The 19100-nt window shown below is 35.5% G+C and overlaps 3 protein-coding genes across 4 annotated transcripts; 2 read left to right on the plus strand and 1 right to left on the minus strand.

The window, feature by feature from the left end:
- The first annotated feature begins 863 nt into the window (after nt 1-863).
- On the plus strand, nt 864-3039 carry LOC114713128 (uncharacterized). The gene is made up of 4 exons (XM_028897707.1): nt 864-879; nt 1506-1704; nt 1800-1863; nt 2160-3039. Exons 2-4 carry the CDS (start codon nt 1559-1561, stop codon nt 2436-2438), a joined length of 489 nt encoding a protein of 162 aa, XP_028753540.1. The 5' UTR covers nt 864-879; nt 1506-1558; the 3' UTR covers nt 2439-3039.
- A 2872-nt stretch (nt 3040-5911) lies between these two features.
- Nucleotides 5912-12295, minus strand: LOC114713153 (kinesin-like protein KIN-14P). The gene is made up of 17 exons (XM_028897741.1): nt 12094-12295; nt 11618-11709; nt 11429-11512; nt 11208-11285; nt 10642-10734; nt 10514-10543; nt 10249-10390; nt 9525-10207; nt 9361-9442; nt 9178-9273; nt 8910-9086; nt 8682-8788; nt 8418-8596; nt 8156-8320; nt 7632-7885; nt 7000-7163; nt 5912-6010 (listed from the first exon to the last, which is right to left on the minus strand). Exons 1-17 carry the CDS (start codon nt 12293-12295, stop codon nt 5912-5914), a joined length of 2727 nt encoding a protein of 908 aa, XP_028753574.1.
- Nucleotides 12296-14468: 2173 nt separating this feature from the next.
- Nucleotides 14469-18748, plus strand: LOC114713129 (NADH dehydrogenase [ubiquinone] 1 beta subcomplex subunit 10-B-like). 2 transcript variants are annotated; one of them, XM_028897710.1, is made up of 3 exons: nt 14469-14795; nt 15803-15856; nt 18272-18748. In XM_028897710.1, the coding sequence occupies exons 1-2, from the start codon at nt 14507-14509 to the stop codon at nt 15832-15834; spliced, it is 321 nt and encodes a 106-aa protein (XP_028753543.1). In that variant the 5' UTR covers nt 14469-14506; the 3' UTR covers nt 15835-15856; nt 18272-18748. The 2 variants fall into 2 exon arrangements, with proteins under 2 accessions (XP_028753543.1, XP_028753541.1); XM_028897708.1 differs by having other exon boundaries at nt 18319-18748.
- Nucleotides 18749-19100: the final 352 nt, after the last annotated feature.

Genomic DNA, 19100 nt, shown 5'->3' on the forward strand with positions numbered 1-19100 from the left:
CGTATTTTTTTATTGGAAGTAATCCTATTCGAAGTACTGTCAGACATTAAATGTGAAAACATCTCCTAATAGAGATTCAAATCTTGATTCGTCACGTTATGAGGGACTAGCTCTTCTACTAGATTCAACTCTTAGTTTAAAATAAGAGTTATTTTTAAACTAACAAGAGTAGATGGAGAATAATGAAGGAAACAATACCCTATTTCAAACTTGTTTAGAATTTAGTTTTTTTTACAGTGATTTATAAAATACAAAGTAAATATATGAAATTTTCTCAAACGTATTTATTATTTTTTTAGTTCTATTTATAAGGCACTTCTAACATGTTTTGTATTAGCAAGAAAAAAATCTTAAACTGAATTAATTCTTCTTTAAAATTGAATAACTTTTCAACTCCATTTTTATTTAATATATATACTTTTTTAAAAAATAATAATCTATATTCATATTAAAAATTTAATAAAATAACTTATAATCAGAATAAAAAAATTTCTCTCTTTATCTCAGGGGTAAAACAGAGATTACAATAGCAGGCGCGCATACAGTGAAATCAGATCAGATCGCGTTTTCTTGTCTGCGTCAGAGAAAAAAGGCCGTCCCCAGCGGCATTCCATCTATCCATCCATCCATCCATTATAATTTAAAGAACAAGCGTAATCTAATCGGACGGTCCAAAAATTCGATTTTACATCACTTGCTTTGAATTTCAAGCACTGTATCATTACTTCATTTACAGTCATCGCACGCTCTTTCTCTCTCTGCTTCTGACTCCCCACCGAGCTAACCATATATGTCCGATCTCCTATTTTCCCCTACCACACTCTCCGTGTCTTCCTTCTTCTTCTCGTCCTACCCTGAGGAGCCTCGGGGGCAACTAAGGTACTCTATCTATCTCTCTCTTTGTCTATGTGTGTTCCTGTGTCTTCTGGGTAAGTGGGTTTGCTTTTGGTGGGTTTTGTCTATGCGGATACCTCTATGTTCTTATGAGATTTCCAAGTTGGATTGGGTGGGATTTCTGCTCACTGAATTGTTTCAGAGTTCAGATTTCTTTGGATTCTTTTCTTTATGTTTTTAAATGTTCCTTTGATTCTCTGGTGGGTTCTTTCTCTATGTGTATGTTCCTTGTTCTTGCGAGCCCAGCAGAGTTCCTGTTTCAGAGATGCTCAGGTGTTTGATTTTTATAACTATTTATGCTTGTTCGTTGTCCTTCTGAGGAGAGTGGCTATTTTGGAAGTTTTCGTTTTCAAAGATCTAGAAGCGTAGTTCAGGTGTTTGATTTTATATCCCTCTGTATCTCTATGTTTGTATACGATTTCAAGCCTTGAATATGTTGCCCTTTGTCAGTTTTTGTGAAACTGAACTTCTTGGATTTTGGAAGGATGTTTTGGTTCTCAGCCTTCTTCGGATTTCTTTTTTCTTCTTTAGTTTCCTTTGATTTCTCAGGTACCAAGAAATTGAATAGCAGTTAATGATTTTCTCTATGTTTTTCTCCCATGTGTTTGCAGGCTCTTCTTGTCAAAATCTCTTATTTTAAAGTGTGAAAAGTTGAAAAAAGAAAATGAATCACTGCGGTTACCAGATGAATTCCTTGACAAGCTGGGAGGAGAGGAGGATGGAACCTGTGGTCTGTCCCAAACCTCGTCGGTTGAGTATCCTAAACATCTCCACTAATGATCATATCAGAGCCCTTAAACGGCCAATCAAGTAATTTCTTTGTCCATTCTTGCCAATTTTTCAATTTATTTTTAAGCCTTTTCTCCATAAAAATTCTGATTTTCGTTTTTATTGTTGTAAAACAGCAACCAGTCCGAGATCGAAGATTTAGGAGCTGAGGCGGAGCTTATGAATATAGTTTTCTATAAGGTTATTTTTGTACAATTTTCTCCTTGAATCTTCCTATCTTAACTAGTATTTTCCAGGGAACAAAGTATACCCCTCCCCTTCCCTGCACCCCAAAAACGTGTTTTTTCACTCCTTGGCTTGACCTGGAAATGATTATATCTGCATGATCATTTGGATATTTGAATATGAACAATAAAGATTGTGTTTGTCATGTTATTTTTATTGAAAACTCTAATAACTAATAGCTCAAATCTTTAGCTAAGATTTGTTGGACCAACCCTACCCAAGCATCTAACTATGATTCAACTCAATTACAGGAAAGTTACACAGGAAGATTTGAGAGCCAAATGGCTTCTTCACCACCGTTTTTCTGTGGATCTCCACCTAGCAGGGCCTCAAATCCTGTAATCCAAGACGAACAATTTGGTAATGAAAGTTTTAACCCGTTTTCTTTGGCACCCGCTTCACCCTCCTCTTCTTCAGCTCGAGGTTGTGCTCGAATGAAATTTGGTCCCAAACCAGCAGCTGTGAGGATAGAAGGTTTTGATTGCCTGAACAGGGATAGGAGCAATTGCAGTATATCTGCTGTAGCATAAATAAACCCTTTTTTCCCCAGAATAATAAAGCAAAGAAAAAACAATTAGAATATAAAGAAAGGTCACTGCAGGTGGAGGAGTTCTGGGAGAGTGAAGCTAATTCTAATTTAAGTATTCTTAGAGTATTTTATGTATATATGTGGTCTCTGGAAGTTATTGTTCGTGAGTAAGAAGATGTCAGGGATGATTAGAGATTTTTGAAGAAATGGTTTTGTTTTCCTTTTGAAGAATAAAGGAAGACACAAAATGGAGATTGGAGAGAGACTAAAGTGGTAAAGCAGAGTCTTCCATCTTCACCTCCCTTGTTAGGTCTTAGTGGGTCATAGGGATTGAACGAGTTTGTAAGTGTTTGTTGCTCAGAAACTCAGATCCTCCATATGTAATTTTGGCATTTCGGCTCGGAGGAAATTGAGGATTATTATTATTTGGAGTCATGTAAATTATTCTCACTTTTTTTTTTTTTGGTTGCCGGTGCACTATTTGGAGGTGTTACCTGTTGAATAAATTCAAGTCGTTGTGCTGTATGTACATAAACTATTCTGTAAAGCAAGGCTATTATTTATATATTTTTATGTTGTCCTAAGGTAAAAATTATTATTTTGGGAGGATTTGAGGAAGTTTCAAACCACCTTGTATGGTCAATTCTATGTATTTGTCCTGTTTTTCAAACATTATGTTGATCAGTTTGGATGTGACTGCCTATTGATTCATGCGTGGGGAAATCAAACATAGGTGATAAAATTTTTTTTACGTATTACTCCTTCCAATACGCGATCTGGTTAAATATTGTTCCAAATATGAGATTTTAGTCAATTTTCTGTGTCAATTTATAACTTATTTCTCAAACTATGCCCACCAAGTGCACATAGTAAAATGTTCCTATTAATGAGTAATTTTAATGTAGATGATGATTAAAAAGGATATTAAAAAAATCAACACACATATTTCACAAATAATTAACTAAATTATTTTATTCATCTTTAAAAACTAATTATCAAGTTTTTATATTAAATATCGAAGAAAATATGTTAGATTTCAGGTATTTTAGTTTTTAATCAAACCTTATCAAGGTGAGCTCTTTGTCAAATGAGACTAGTCAATAAATTTTTTTGGGCCAAGACTAGTCAATAATGTTGAACATTAGATATTTTGTCATTGTCTTAGTTAGGAAATCTTGCTTCTCCAAAAGTTTAAAGATGTTAATAGTATGATTTATAAAATTGCGGCTGCCCGTTTATTGCTTGATAATTATGTGTTTTTTTAAGTATTAATATTTAATATGATAATGTATGTTTAGTCAACGAATGATTTAGCTGGTGAATCATTTAACATATTGCTACAATCTTGATAATATTTTATTTCAGGGTGATAATTATACAAAAATATCAAAATTGAAATTAATTAAATTTTATAATTTGACAAGTTCAAAGTTAAGCACAGAATGGTCCGAGAAAGCTCTTTGAAGATGGCCACGAAGGGGAATCAGCATATTCTCAATTATACTTTGGGCGGTGAAGAAGGCAATGGCATCCACTTATTGGGTTTCTTTGCATTGCCTTCTCGGAAAGCAGTTTTTTTTTTTTTTTTTTAAATTTTAATGTTCAGTTTATCAACATTCAACAACTACTAATTTTAGTAGGAAAAATTAATGACAAGTACTAATAAATTTACCTGATTGTTAATTAAGCTTTTATAGTTTTTTTAATTTGACTTTTATAGTTTCCTATTGATCCCTATATTCATAATTCATTAATTATTGCCAATGGTAGTACTGGCAAAATGAAAAAGTTTTTTTGGGGAAAAAAGGGTAGCAACTTACTAATCTTTTTGTTTTTTTTTTTTCTCTCAATTTGCTATAACTCACACTCCTATCATATTGATGGAGGTGGGACTACAACCTTGGACCACTGATGTTTCTGTTTTTAATGCTTATGACGCGTAAGCAAAAAATATTGAAAAGGTATCATAATATAATACTACCTCTAATCCTAATTATAAAAGCTAGTTGACTGATTTGAGGAGATTAAGGAAAGAAGTTAAGTTAGTTATTTGTAATAAATAGGTGTTGTCTTTTCTAAAATATCCTTGTGATTAAATATATTAGCTAGAATTATCATTGTTAGAAGGACTATTTTGGAAAAAAAATACATAAATATTAGAAACAAAGTGGATTGGGGTTTTATATTTAGGATCAAAATAAAAGTCAAACGAGATTTTATATTAAGAACCAGAAGTAGTATTATATTAAGAGATATTTTATCTTCAAATCAATGATAAATTGCAACAAAAAAAAATTATTTGCATGAACCAAAATCAAATATCTCTTATGATTCTCCCTTGACTCTAGAATTTGGAATAACTCATCGTAATACCTAACATAAACCACTTTTGCATTAACTGTGCAACATTTTAAATGCAAAATAATTCCAAGTATTAATTAAAAAATAAATTGAGGGATTGAAGGATTGCTTGTAATATTTATATCATATAATGCAAAGATTATATGTAGTGCAAATTTGTTAAAGATCAATTATGTAGATAAATTTAAGCTACTAACATTTAATCTAAACGATCTAAAAAACAGAAATTGGTATAATAAAAAGAGGAGGAGAGAAGCCAAATTAAAGACTACAGATTTTGAAGTATAAAAGTAAGAGTGTTATTATAGTCTCAAAATTCCAGTGTAATCAGAGTTCTAAAAGTCACAAATATCAATACAATACAAGATTGGAGATGTGTTAGTGAATATATAAAATTTACAATCTCTCTACCTTTACACTCAACTTTTATCTATTTATTCAACCTTTTTTTCCAGATGTGCTCCTACTTTTACATTCTTGTGGCTCTGTGAACCAGAAATGGAAGACTTTTGGGTATGTTTGAACTGAATAGAATGGTTTTGGATTTGTACTAAATTTTCACACATGTTTTTCTTAATCTGTTGAACTTACATGGCTGGTGACTTGAGGCAATTTCTTTGAAGAAGCTTGGCCTTGTTCTTGTGGGCCTTTTAACAGTTTCTTATATGGCTTGAGATCTACACATACAGTCTGAGAAAATCTACAGGCCTGAAATTAACGTGCCATCATTAGGAAATAATGTTTCCTTCGGTAGCATTCAAACGGACATTAAAAGCTGTTAAAACAATTTCTTCCAGTAGGTATTTGGATTAGCTTGTTTTGAGTGATGTTACGCTGTATGAGGTAAATATGTTAAAAAGAGTTTTATCTCATAAATGACAAAAGAACTTTTTTTTAATTGATAAGGTGTAAGAATATCTTTTGCTTTGGCCAAAAAGGGGGGGGGGAGAGTATCTTCCGCGCGTTACCTGATGATTTTGTGCTTCCAGTGAAAATGGAATTTTCAGAACAGCCATAAGTATCTGTTCCTACAGAAATGCCACTATAAGAAATGTTGCTAAACCATCTTCTACCTCCTAAATCTTTTTCTCGGAAAGTGGGATCCGTACCCCATCAAGAGGAGCCTGTTCCGCTATTCTTCAGATCTTTGAGTAATTGTAGCTTCTCAATTTCTTCATCTTTTTCAGAAATGGTGTCCTTGAGAGAAGCCACCTGCCATGTCAAACAGAAAAACAATTAGACAATGCATGAAGGTTATCACTAGCAGAAGATGTACCTAAAAGGGTTAGATTACTTGGCAAGAAGAGATAGTATGTATCCCCCTTTACCAACTCAGATTCAACTTCTCTAAAATGCTCTGGGTACAGTCCCAATGAACCTCCTTAACGGTTCTGTGTGCCACTAAGATTATCCACTAAGAGGAGGAAGGAAGAAGCCATGACTGCATTAAAAGAGCAGCACGAGGCAAAATTATGACAACTCAGACTTTGGGCACATTCATAAGAAAGAGGAGGATATCTGTAAGGTCACTGTGAGAATATACTGTGATGCATCACTTAGCTATGGCTCCGCTATTGAAAACTTCTGCTAAATATGCCAACTCTATGTAAGGATATCTGAAGGTCAGCCCTAGCAGTTAGAGCATGAAGAACATCTCCTTCGCTTATCTACTTTAAACTCATGATTCCAAGTTCTTGAGATGTCCCTAAATAATGGTTGTTTTGGACTCAAGTAAGTATTGCCTCCCTTTTCTTTGAAAACAGATCAGCTTCACAAGTTTAGTTAAAGACTTCTCCAGTTATCACCAGAGATTCTAGGAATTGACTGCACTCAAAATCCAACAAGTACGCTAAATTTTGGCTTCCCTGAAGAGCAACTCTGAGATATTTGCCAAAAAATTTGTTCTGTCCTATACCTTTCATTGCATAAAAGCTCAAAAAATTGAAAAAAGAAAAGAAAAAGAAGTTAAAGCCATCTTAGCAAGATCACACTGGAAAAACCTACTAACAGGTTTTCAGCACAATTCTTAATCGGTTAGGAGTAAGCACACTGACTCTAGATGCTTCACAGTTTTAAAAGATACAACAAAATCAACTGCTATATATGAAACCAACTCAGGGGGGTCTATTTCATATCCAAAATGCTGATAAGTATGTAACAGAACCAACTTTAAGGATTTGGTAGACAAGAAAGTTAAGCACCTGCTCCATTAATTCTCTAACATCTCTGCCCTCTTTGGTACTTCGTGCAGCTCCTAACTCAACTCCGGAAACCCTCTCAGCAAATTTTAATGTGCTTAGAGTTTCTGAAGCTGAATTTACATCTGGATTGACTTGGACAAACATAAGTGTTTTTGCTTGGCCACCTGTGCAATAAAAACAAAGATGAAATTTATATATAATGAATGAGAAGCTCAGCAGAAAATCTAATCAGGGAAGTTAAAGGGATGCCGACAAATCTTGAAACACTAAGCAATGCAAAAAACTTTTTGTTAACTAGTAGCTGCTATTGACCACTTCAACTCTATAAGCTATTAGCTAAACACTTATGAATTGATTTATTAGATTAGAACCTTTAACAAATCCCATGATATAAAAAGCCTATTGGACTTGACGTGTTGACAAAGCACAGCTAACCGTACCTTGTTCTTAAACTAAAACTTTTTTCATATAATTAAGAGAATGGAAGACGAACTCTATACCACCTGGTTAAATAAGTCTTAAGAGTTAAGACCAGTAAAAAAATCATTCTAACTCAAAAGTTTAAACTTATGGATGGTTTTATTGTAATGTTATCAGTTGCAACTCAAGCCAAGTTAACCACAAGAAGATACCAAGAGAACTTTGCAGGAGTTGAGTAAGCTTGCTGTTTCTGTATGGTATATGGGCGCTCTTCTGAGAAAGGGCAGATATGACATCTCCAAGGGCAGACAGTGATTTGTTTATATGTTGTGCTTCCTTGAGCCTATCCCCAGTTACTTCGGAGCGATCGACCCTTTCACTTCCTGCCAAATCTACCAAATGAAGATTGCCAAATAGACTAGAACCAGACTTTACATCCGTCCCCCGAACATGAATGGAGACCACACTGTGCACATAGGTTTATTGAAATGAATATCATTGTATTAGAAAACTTTCCATGTTAAATGTCCAAGAAAGGAAAAATGAAGGCTTTTCTTGGTAGGCGATGCCTACACCATTATCTCCGGACCACACCCGTAAACAAATGAAAGTCAATAATAATTCTAACTCGGTGAAGCCTCCATGCAACTTCTGTGGCAAGATCATTTGTGAATGTGATCCATGTATGGCATGGTACATTGCCTACACAAGAATGCCTCAAAATCCTATGTCTAACCTGTGAGAGCGGCTGCTTCTTTCATTCATAGCGGTGGCACTGCTGGCCCTATTTTTTAGCCCAAGGTCCATTAGGTCCATCACATCTGAAGTTGATTTCACAGGGACCATGTTGGCATCTGGTACGGCTAAACCCTTGTGCTGAGAGTGATTCGATATCCCAAGTGTGTGCAAATCAAGGAAATCAAAGTCAAGGATGTAAGATACCTCATGTAAAATATCTATACAAGAGGCAATAGAGTAGAACGTAATAAAAAGGATATTTCTTCTGAGTGCCGTTAGATGATAACAAATCTCGCACTTGTTCATTATATATCTCAACAATTTGAACCCCAATCTCATAGACTATAGAACTCCTTCTGCTCTCAGAAATGCTAAAGAGGTCATTTAGAGCTCGATAATTAACACCATAAGTCTCATTTGTTGCTCCATTTGGGCCACTCTGAAAATAATTGGCAACTTATCAAATGATAACTTTAATTAGCAAGAAGTATGAAACAAAATTAATATGCAAAGAGGGTTCACACCATTGTGTAAGTTTTCCCTGAACCAGTTTGTCCATAAGCAAATATGCATACATTGTATCCATCAAGTACTGATCGTACAAAGGGTTGGATGTCAGAGTAGACTTCCACTGCATAAAAAGATTAAGAGCAGCAATATCATCATCACTATATCGACTTAATAACTTGATAAGAAGAAATAAGACTACCGAATATGCATATCTTTATAATGATGAGTATATAGAAATGAACCTTGAGTTGTGGTTGGACCGAAAACCCTATTGAATTTAAATGATCGAAGGGCATCTTTCCCTTGTTTGGCTGGATTAGCCACAACCAAATCATTTTCACCAGCATGTTCTACAATAGACTTTTTTTCCTTTTGTCCAGGAAGAAATGGTCTGACTCGGCAATAAACTCTGATGTTTCCTGTATCAGAGAAAAGAAAAGAAAAAAGTTCAAGATAACTGAACAGTGCACATACAATAATAACCTGGAAGGCAAACACATGGAATGAAACCTTTTAATTCTTGAATTTCATTAAACAGTTTTCGATTTTCAGCAAGAACAGCATGATGGTTCTCAGCTGCCTTTACAAGTGGCTGAAGACTTAGACCTGAACAAGTAAGAATTCAATGATCAGAGCCTAATACCCCAGGAAAAATGAGTGACGCTGAAAAAGAATCATAAAAAGAAGACCTACCTAACCTATTACATTCGTCAGAGTAGACCCTCTTCTCTTGCATGACATCTTGTTTGACAGATTTCCAAGACAACTTCAATTGCTGGAAGTTTGCAAATTCAGTAGAAGATTTACTATTTGACATCATAATGAGAAATTTGACGTAAGCATACGCACAAACATACCTGTACTATGCTGAATTGGAAATCCAAAGAATTATGCAGGTTGTTCTGTTTCACGTTCCACTTCTGACATTCTGACTCAAAACAGGCCTCAACCTGCTTCACCTTAGTTCTTAGATCTTTCAACAAATGTTCATATTCTTGTGACTTGTGTTCTATTTCTCCTTTAGCACCTTTGGCTTCTTTTTCCAACTGTGAGCAGCGTAATTCATATGTGCTTTTCATTGTTTCCATTTCTTGCTTCAAACTTGAAATCTCCATGTTTTTCTGGTCCTGCTCTTTCATCAACTTACTAACATCACCCTCATATGTGGATTTCATTGTTTCTATTTCTTGCTTAGCCCTTGAAATTTCCACATTTTTCTGATCTTCCTCTTCCATCAACCTATTAGCAACTTCGCCATTAGCCTTTTTCCTATCTTCCTCGTACTTGCTTTTCATTGTTTCTATTTCTTGCTTCAACCTTGAAATTTCCTTGTTCTTCTGGTCCTGCTCTTTCTTCAACTTACTAACATCACCCTCATATCTGGATTTCATTGTTTCCATTTCTTGCTTCACCCTTGAAATTTCCATATTTTTCTGATCTTGCTCTTTCATCAACCTGTTGACATCTTCCTCATTGACCTTCATCCTATCTTCTTCATATCTAGTTTCCATTGTTTCCATTTTTTGCTTCAACCTTGAAATTTCAATATTCTTTTGGTCTTGCTCTTTCATCAGCTTACTAAATCTTCCTCATATCTCGTTTTCATTGTTCCCATTTCTTGCTTCAACCTTGAAATTTCCATATTTTTCTGATCCTGCTCTTTCATCAACCTATTAATATTTTCCTCATCAGCCTTGTTATGTTCCACTCTGGTCTTCTCAATCTGTATTAAGCGGCCAAAGAGCCTATAGTAGAGATAATATGAACATAATCCAACATAAACTCTGTCTTGTCCTCTCTAAAATCTCATCAATATGCATCATTTTGTAAAGCAAGCAAACAGTACCTTCAACTGCTGAACCTGGTCCGTAGACACCTGTTAAACAAAGTTCCCTCAGATGACAGAAAATTTGCATCACAACTGAAGCTTAAGGGAATTTAAAATGCCCCCACTTACGATTTGTGTACATATACCTCACTCTCTTTCGTAGTTTCAGATGCAAGAGCTTCAAGTACTTTAATTCTCGACTGGAATTTTTCTTCACGAGCCTTAAAAAGATTGTTTTGCTGAAAGTACACGGCAAGAGAATGATATAAACAAACCGAGAATATTGCAAGTGGCTAGTTTTTGAAAGGAAATTACCTAAACGTCTTGCGTATTCTCTTGTAAAATTATGACATGTATGTGAGATTTTTTGGGGAAAAAAGACAATAATTTGCCGTTAAATTGTAAAAGACATCCACATGTTATATTTTTATCAGAAAACTCGGTAGCAAATACCCGTGAAACTATACCTAAATCAGATAGATACCTGTGCAAGTCAAGGAAAACGGGGCAACTGCCTCTGCAAATACTTGCAATAATAAAATAAGGCCAAAAGGAGAGATGAATCATGAAAGAAAACTAAGGTGAGTTGTAAACACAGCCTGAGGTAACCAATGGCTTATCAATAGTTATTCTTTAAATATCGTCTTTCGAAGTCTGTTTATGTATGCATGCATATGATTGTCTTTGGAAAAAAACAATGTAAATGACATACAGTTCGTAAATGGTCTGCCTGTGTTGCAATGCGACGTTCAATCTCTTGCACCACTTTTCTCAGCAAGCAAGCCACACGCTGAGCAACAAAGATACAGTCAGATACTAATGGAACTTTTGTTTGTTATTTGTGTTTGTGCATGAAATTTATACACGTCTATGTAATGAAAAGTTATATGAATGCATACAATATGCACTCCAAAAAATGAATTTTGAACATACAGGAGGTATTTCACCATTTCTTCTCTCAACACCTTCTTCTAGAATACCATTCACAACACTTAAAAGCGACTGAGTAGGAGCATTCTGCAACAGAAGATGCTGAAACAAATCAATGATGCATTGAACAGGAAAGAATATATATAAAGAAGGCTCACATCTGATCGTCAGAGGAAGACCATTAGAACTTACATCTAGAGCCTTTGATTTCATCATCTCTGAGATTTTTTCAGGAGGGAGATCTGCATAGCTTCCACGTTTCAGTTGAAACACATCGCGGAATTCTGATCAACTTGAAAGGGGGCTGATGAATCTGCGGAAGATAAATGGCAAGGACCCCAAATAAACTTCAAGACAAAAATATCACCAAAGTGAATCAAAAACTGTAAGGCAAGGAAATCAATACAAATGTAAAAACAGCAACACAACGAAAATCGAATGTTTTTGTGTAATCAGATCATGATAGCCGGCGAAATTTTCTTTGTTCTTTTTGAAGGATCTGTGATTCATAGGTTCCAAACCGGAGTCATGTCATTTTCTAGATTGTAGATGTCCTTGGCACAGGAGAAACATATTGTTTTATTCTTTCTCTCTCCATTTCTCTTTTACGGGTTTCTCTCCTCTGACTCTCATTGACGTACTCCAAATACACACTCATTCATGCATACCTGCCATGGCGGGGTTACTCAAAACATTTTGAATCTTCGAGTAATACGAAAGTCTCCTCTGCGCTTCAGCAGATTGCGAAGAAAAATGGACACTGCATGATGCATTTGCACGAGAGCTCTTTATTATGGAACTTTTTACAGAAGTATTATCTCCCAAAGCATCTCTGGGTTCTGCAGTGCGGCTCTCTAATGAGGAACTCATTGTTAAGATCCTGGAGGAACATGCAGCTTTATATGTCTATGGATGCATGTAGTCTTGAATACACTCCCATTGTATCACCAAAACAACTCTTAGAAGCTGAAATAAAACCATCCTCACAAATATACAAGCTAGAATCATCATATCGTGTAAAAGTTCTAAAAGCATTGCATCCATCAGTCACAAACCATCATGCTAAGACTTAGTTCAGAAGCGAAGAGAATAAACCACCAGCCATAATTCTAACGACATAGAAGCAAACAATCTAAAACCTCTCAGGCAAGAAAAAGTCACAGGTACAAGCTTTTTGTAGCAATAGTGGGGTATTTCCAAACGTCAAAATATCAAGTCTCAGGTTTGGAACAGTCTGTACTCAAATCTCATTCCTTACAATCAGATTACAACGTTCCACCACACCGAGAAGGATAAAGGATGAGAAAATAAAGGTAAAACAAGACCCGCATTAATTCATACGAGTCATTAAGAAATGACGGCTCAAATCCCATATCTTGCAATGAAGGCTCGAAGCTTGGAGTTCAAGAAAGCAACAAATTTGGGATAATATTAGCTACTGGATCAAGCTAGTAGTAGCTGCAAAATACGGAAACAACCAGAAGAGCAGCATTAAAAAAGAAAGCAAGAAAGCCAAATAATGCGAAAATTACCAATTCAAGAATGCGCAGGCAAGGGAGATAAACAATGAAGTTGAATCCAGCTTGTTACGTTGCTGATCATCTGAGAAGATTTAGGGACGAGAAAAATCCAATGGGATGGGCTGACTGTAACTGTTATATCAAATTAAATGGAAGAAGAAGAGAAATGAAATTTAATACAATTGTATTCATCCCTCCGTAAGAAGAAGAGAAAGGAACAAAGTTGGAGAATGGAAGTTAATAATAGATGGGTGGAAGATGCTGCCACGTATCGCAGACCCAAGAGCGACGATCCGTCTCCTGTGCTTGTTGGTGAGTGAAATCTTACTTCCGTTTCCGAAGGCGCCGAAATCTTTCTCAGCCTCATAATATCAACAATGTGCGTTCCTGACTTCGCAACAAGATGTACGGACGTCGCATGCATATCAGAATGTTTAAAATTCATTTCCAGCCACATTTCATGGAGTGGAGTCTACGAGCCCATGCAACGTGTTCAACTCTAGGTCTTGTGACGGAGGTCGTTTAGGGATCTGATCACAGTGCAACCGGATCCACTCAATCATAATTCAAACACTAGCTAAATAACCACTACGTGTGTTTGATATAAAATCTCATTTTACTTTTAAATTAGTCCCAGACATTAATCTACTTTATCTCTTATATTTATTTATTTTTAAAGTAGTCCTTGTAATAGTTATACATGTTAAAAGTTCTATCAAATGGTAGCTCTAGTTAATGTACATGATTAATAAAGATATTTTAGTAAAAACAACATATATTTATTACAAATAACTAACTTAACAAACCTTCTTAATCATTTAAATTAGTCGATTAGCTCTTATATTAAATATTGGAGGTTGTAATTTACAAATATTTAAGAAATTACTTACGTTAGTTATTTGAAAGAAATGAGTATTATCTTTTCTAAAATACTTTTATTAATCATGTGTATTAAAATGCAGACAAAATGAATTGATGTGTTATATTAATATAAGAGCTAGTTGATTAATTTGAACATAAAGAAAATTTGTTAAGTTAGTTATTGGTTATAAATATGTGATGTCTTTCTAGAATATCCTCGTTAATCATATAAATTAGCTAGAAATACCATTTGATGGAACATTTAATTACACCTGCAACTATTACAATGACTACTTTAAAAAAAATAGATAAATATGAAAAACAAAATGGATTGGAGTCTTATATTTAGAATCAAATTGAAAGTCAAACTAGTTTTTATATTAAAGACCGAAAATAGTATCTAAAATACAATTAAATCTCTAACCAATTTTTATATTTTGGACCAACCTCTTTCCTATGGCATTTGCTTATTCGTACGTCATGTGTTCTTTTGTCTATTAATTGGATCTGTATTATTGAAGTCCAAAATAATGGAATCCTTATTTGGGCCAGAGAAGTTGGATTGTAGCCCATATTATAACAAGCCTAGCCCAATAACAAGGCCCAAATTGAACCACCACAACTAGAAGCTTTGCCCAATATGCACTGAAATCGCAGGAAGCCAGAAACTCTAGCACAGTGACAGAAGCGCGAGAGGAGAATGGGAAGGAAGAAGGGGTATGTGGAGTTCGATCAACCGCCGCCGGATGACTTTGATCCGGCGAATCCGTACAAGGACCCGGTGGCCATGCTGGAGATGAGGGAGCATCTTGTGAGGGAGAAGTGGATCGACATTGAGAAGGCCAAGATTCTCAGAGAGAAGCTCCGATGGTGTTATCGCATCGAAGGCGTCAATCACCTCCAAAAGTGTCGCCACCTCGTCAACCAATACCTCGAAGCCACCCGTGGTGTTGGGTGGGGCAAGGACGGTCGTCACCCCTCTCTCCACGGTCCGTTCCTACATTAGCCCCTCATTTGTTTGTCTCCCCAGGAAATTCCTGATTAATGCTGATTAGTGAATGAAAATATTGTTAGAATTATCAATGATTATGTTTGAGCTTTTAGAAGGTGATATTATTTTTTCATCGTTCAAATGGCTTTTGTGATTGTTAAGCCTGCGCGAGGGAAATTATTTTACGCTACTTTGCTGAACCGGAAATGATATTTTGGAATTGTTATTTATTGCAATTAGGTGGTTTTTCCTGCCTCATTGCGTTATATCGCTTTGAATTTTGCCCCTATTGAGTATGCTTTTGGGGCGGGTAAAGTCGAGGAATTGAGAGAAAGAAAAATTAAAGCAAGCCTTTTAGCATCTTGACTATCTGCTTTTATATTGATGGTGTTTTAGCTTATTAATTTTGGCATCCTGTTTCCTAAGTTTTCTTTCTGGTGCAAGAATGATGAGAATTTGGATTTACAAAGCTTAGTCCCTTCACCCGGCTCTTTCTTGCCCCTTTGCTTTGCAACACTTACAGCTGTTTTTGTTATTTTTGGGTATGTGATTCTATCTGATTTATCTCTCTTATGTCTAATGAAAGATTAGGAAGAGAACCTAATATTGTTGGTAATAGCACCAGAAATTTTAACAGTGAGCGTATGAAATGGTTAGCTTATTCTCCGATTGACGGTTAGATCATCTGTGTGTTATAAATTTTTTTTTTTTTTTTGGCAACCATCTGGGTGTTATAATTAAATAGTGGCCTGTGTAGGTAGTTAGTATTATAGCGGGATACGTTTTTTAAACGAAACCAAAGATAATTTTATTTTCTTTTGTCGGATTGATTTTCCTGGACCTCTCTTAAGCAAATTAAATTCTCTTCATAAAAATCTGTTTATGTGGCTCGCTTGTTTTGAGTTTTGGCATGAGAAGAAGACGTTGGAAGTCTCTCCTTGCTTTTGTCTACAATTTTATGGGCATAATTTTGCTTATCTGTCCTGGTTCTTTTTTATTAATCAGGCCCAAAGGTTGAGCCAGCTGAATCTGAATGACTGTATTATGGGTAAATGAAAGGTAATTCATGCGCCACCATTTATTTCCAACACAAATATGTAACTGCATGTCTAGTTGTGTTGCTTCTTTCTTTTATTCTTTTCCTCGGAGTCGTTCTTTGCAGCTTTGTTATCACTTACCAAATTCCTCTGAACAATTCCTTTGAGAATATGACAGGGAAAAGAGAGAGGGGAAAATTGGTTGTTTTTGGTGGTGGAGGAACTGTTTCATCAAACTTTTAGATGATTGCTTTGTTAAACCTTTCATCTTTATCTGTAAATTGCTTGCAGTTAAGTGGAAATCTCATAAAGATGCTCTTTGCCTTCCTGTTGCTCCAATTAACCAATTTTACTGTCGTGCAAAATTTCTTATTCTTCATTCATCATGTGATCTTAGCAAGTTTCCTGCTGTAGAACTGAGGCATCATACTGATGACGAATCAAATTAAATCTTAAGAATAATTAATTGTAAAGTTTGATGCTGTGTTGTTATAATCAGAGTGGTATTAAACTAGTGGAGATATTGGTTCACCCGGTTTACTAGTCTGCCCATGAATGAGCAATTGATTATATATACACATATTAACAATAATAAACAAATGCTAATAAATTTTAGAAATTTCATAATTGATGAGACAAACGCATTATCTATCATGAATAGGATGCCCTATATAATGTAAAATTTTTACAATTTGGTTTCACATAGGAGCCAGCTTTGGAAGCTTGCAGTGACACGTCTCCTCTTTCCATGTACATGTTCTTCTTCGCCTAATTGAGTTTTGAGGGAAAAAAATAAGAGCTGAATCATTTCTAATAAAATTAAAACATTGAAAATAGCACCATAATGAACCTGTAAATGGCCACATCCAGACCCACCAGTTGGAGGCAACAAGGAGCCCCGAAAATAAGAAGGCTTTCTGTGAATATGTAATAAGATACCAAACCGTTCTTGGATTGAAAGTTGTGACCATCTTAGGTCAAGGTGTCCATTGAAGGGGGGGGAAAAAAAAAAAGAAGAAGGAAGAATTGGCTAGTTTTTATTTTTTGGTAGGTTGGTTTTCTCAATGAATTAAAGTCATGGTGCCATGCAATTAATGTAACCAACCTCACTTAGTTGGATAAAGTTTTGTCTTGTTATTTTTTCTTGATCAGTTGGACTAAAGCCATAGATGGATCCATGGTTTTTCTTTTCCAGATTTTTGAATTGTGGTTTAATTCTTTAGGGCAATTGTTCAAAGCAAAATTTTTGCAAAAGGAATATACAATTAAATGATGCTATAATATTCAGAAGTGAAGCAGTGTTATTTGGCATGTTGTAGAAAATGCTTAAATCAGTAAGAAACTGGTCTGATGGCATGAAAAATAAAAAAATATGTTGAACTTTGAAACAAAAGGGAATAGGAGGAAAAAGGATTTCTCTTGAATGTGGGACTGATATAATACTTGTGTCTTAGAGGAAGAAAAGAGGACTTGCATTTGAAAGGACCTTAATGGGCTGGAAGTTTCTTCAAATTGCTTGGATATTTCATATTTCCAATTCTCAAGAATACAAGTTTCTTGTTGTTATTGAGCACCTCTAACTTCAGCTGCATTGTAAGTTTGCACTCTGCAGTGTTAATCATATGGATAACACCAAGATATATAGAGTTAAAACATAAACTTTCAAAAATGTTATAATTGAGTTGATGGCTGTTGGACAAGACAAGGACTGTGTTAATACGGAAGCTGCTCATTTCTACGGAGACAGTCTCTGGTTGGATGGAATTTTTCTGATATTGATAATTTGAAAGAAATTGTAGTTTATCTAGTTCTGAAAATGGACTGTGGTTGCCAGTCAGAAAAGTAAGATAGGAACATATTTTTGAGCGCTGCCAAGAGGTCCTAATCAGTTGGTTACGCGCCCCCCCCCCCCTTCCGCCCTTCAGCACGTTATTCCACTGATGGATATCTGAAAGCGATGGCCCATTACAATTGTTTGAAGTTGATGCTGACTGATTATAGGATATAATTGGTCAGCACAGCATCTTTTGACTAGTGTTATTAGGTTAATATTTAATGCAAGATCCTTTTTCTCTTGATCAAAGACTATGCTGGCCCCAATTCTGCCAGTCAAACATAGACTGCCTTCCTTTCTTAATTCTTCAGTGCAGCTGAGACCCCGATTTCACTTTTCCCTAGTAGTAGATGGGATAAGTTGACAAAGGAAATTGCATTTGCTTCTTTAATGATGTTAACGTTTCTTCTTGTTTGAAGCCTAAACCTGTCTGCATGAGCACATATTCTGAACTATGGATTATAATCTTCGAACCGTTCTCCATGTCATTATTTGCTAGCCTGTTCTCAGACCTTATGTTATCTGTACGAATACAAATGATTTAATTATTGTTTGCAGAATGTATGTGTGTGAATAAAAATGCATTTTTGGTTCCTTTTGCAGTGAGTTTGATTAACCAACTGATCACATTTGCATAAATTGCATACCAGGTGGAGGAAGAGTGCCAAAGTCCCAGTTTACTTTTCTTCTTTTCCCTTACTCAGATTTGTGGTATATCACAGCTGTATTTGAACCATATCTTAGGTTCTCTTTGGCTGGACTACTAGTTTTTTATTGTTTGGTAGCATTCAAATGTGAAAAAATCTGGACAGGCTTTGAGAAGGATTCAAGTACATGAGGTTATGGAATAAGTTCCTTTTGGTCCTTGCAATTCTGCATGCTTCATTAATAATAACGGAGACTGTAATCTAGATTCACTCTGGTTGATTCCTTATTAGCACCTGGAAACACCACTCTCAAATTGCTTCACCAAATGTTACTATATTTGTTATGATTCCGGCTCTGTTATGCTGACTGATGAGTTATTGTGAGATAGAACACCAAATCCAATTAAATGCAGCAACGTATTATTAGTGTGTATCTTTGACTGTATTTATTCAATTTGCTAAATCTAAGAGATTGATTCGGTTCATTATTTTATGCGGAATCGAAGGATTAAATAAGTATATGCAAGAGACCGCTGAGGCCACGGATCGTTGACAAGCACTGTGTAGAGTCTTACTCTATTTCTCTGTTGGTGGTCATCACAGCTGTCAAGTGTTTTTGGGGAAGATAGGATGACGTGTCATAGAAGTTTCTTATATTTACATCTTTTAAGCAACCGAAATTTGTATGAAATAATTGCATTGAAGAAAGGTTTTTCCTTTGGACCTTGCTTAGCTGACATCTTGTATTTGAACTTGATATTGCGGCGTGCGTAATTGTATTAGAT

Source organism: Neltuma alba, unplaced genomic scaffold (genome assembly GCF_004799145.2).
Source record: "Neltuma alba isolate B1F8T4 unplaced genomic scaffold, ASM479914v2 tig00011419_pilon, whole genome shotgun sequence".
NCBI lineage: Eukaryota > Viridiplantae > Streptophyta > Magnoliopsida > Fabales > Fabaceae > Neltuma > Neltuma alba.

Excerpts from the sequence above, each read along its gene's own strand:
- LOC114713128 (XM_028897707.1), top strand. The coding sequence starts at position 1,559 with ATGAATCACTGCGGTTACCAGATGAATTCCTTGACAAGCTGGGAGGAG. Across the intron at positions 1,705-1,799 it reads GCCCTTAAACGGCCAATCAA|CAACCAGTCCGAGATCGAAG; the intron begins GTAATTTCTTTG and ends GTTGTAAAACAG. Across the intron at positions 1,864-2,159 it reads TGAATATAGTTTTCTATAAG|GAAAGTTACACAGGAAGATT; the intron begins GTTATTTTTGTA and ends ACTCAATTACAG.
- LOC114713153 (XM_028897741.1), bottom strand. The coding sequence starts at position 12,295 with ATGAGTTCCTCATTAGAGAGCCGCACTGCAGAACCCAGAGATGCTTTG. Across the intron at positions 11,286-11,428 it reads GAAATGGTGAAATACCTCCT|CGTGTGGCTTGCTTGCTGAG; the intron begins GTATGTTCAAAA and ends TTTGTTGCTCAG. Across the intron at positions 9,087-9,177 it reads TGAAATTCAAGAATTAAAAG|GAAACATCAGAGTTTATTGC; the intron begins GTTTCATTCCAT and ends TCTCTGATACAG.
- LOC114713129 (XM_028897710.1), top strand. The coding sequence starts at position 14,507 with ATGGGAAGGAAGAAGGGGTATGTGGAGTTCGATCAACCGCCGCCGGAT. Across the intron at positions 14,796-15,802 it reads TCGTCACCCCTCTCTCCACG|GCCCAAAGGTTGAGCCAGCT; the intron begins GTCCGTTCCTAC and ends TTTATTAATCAG.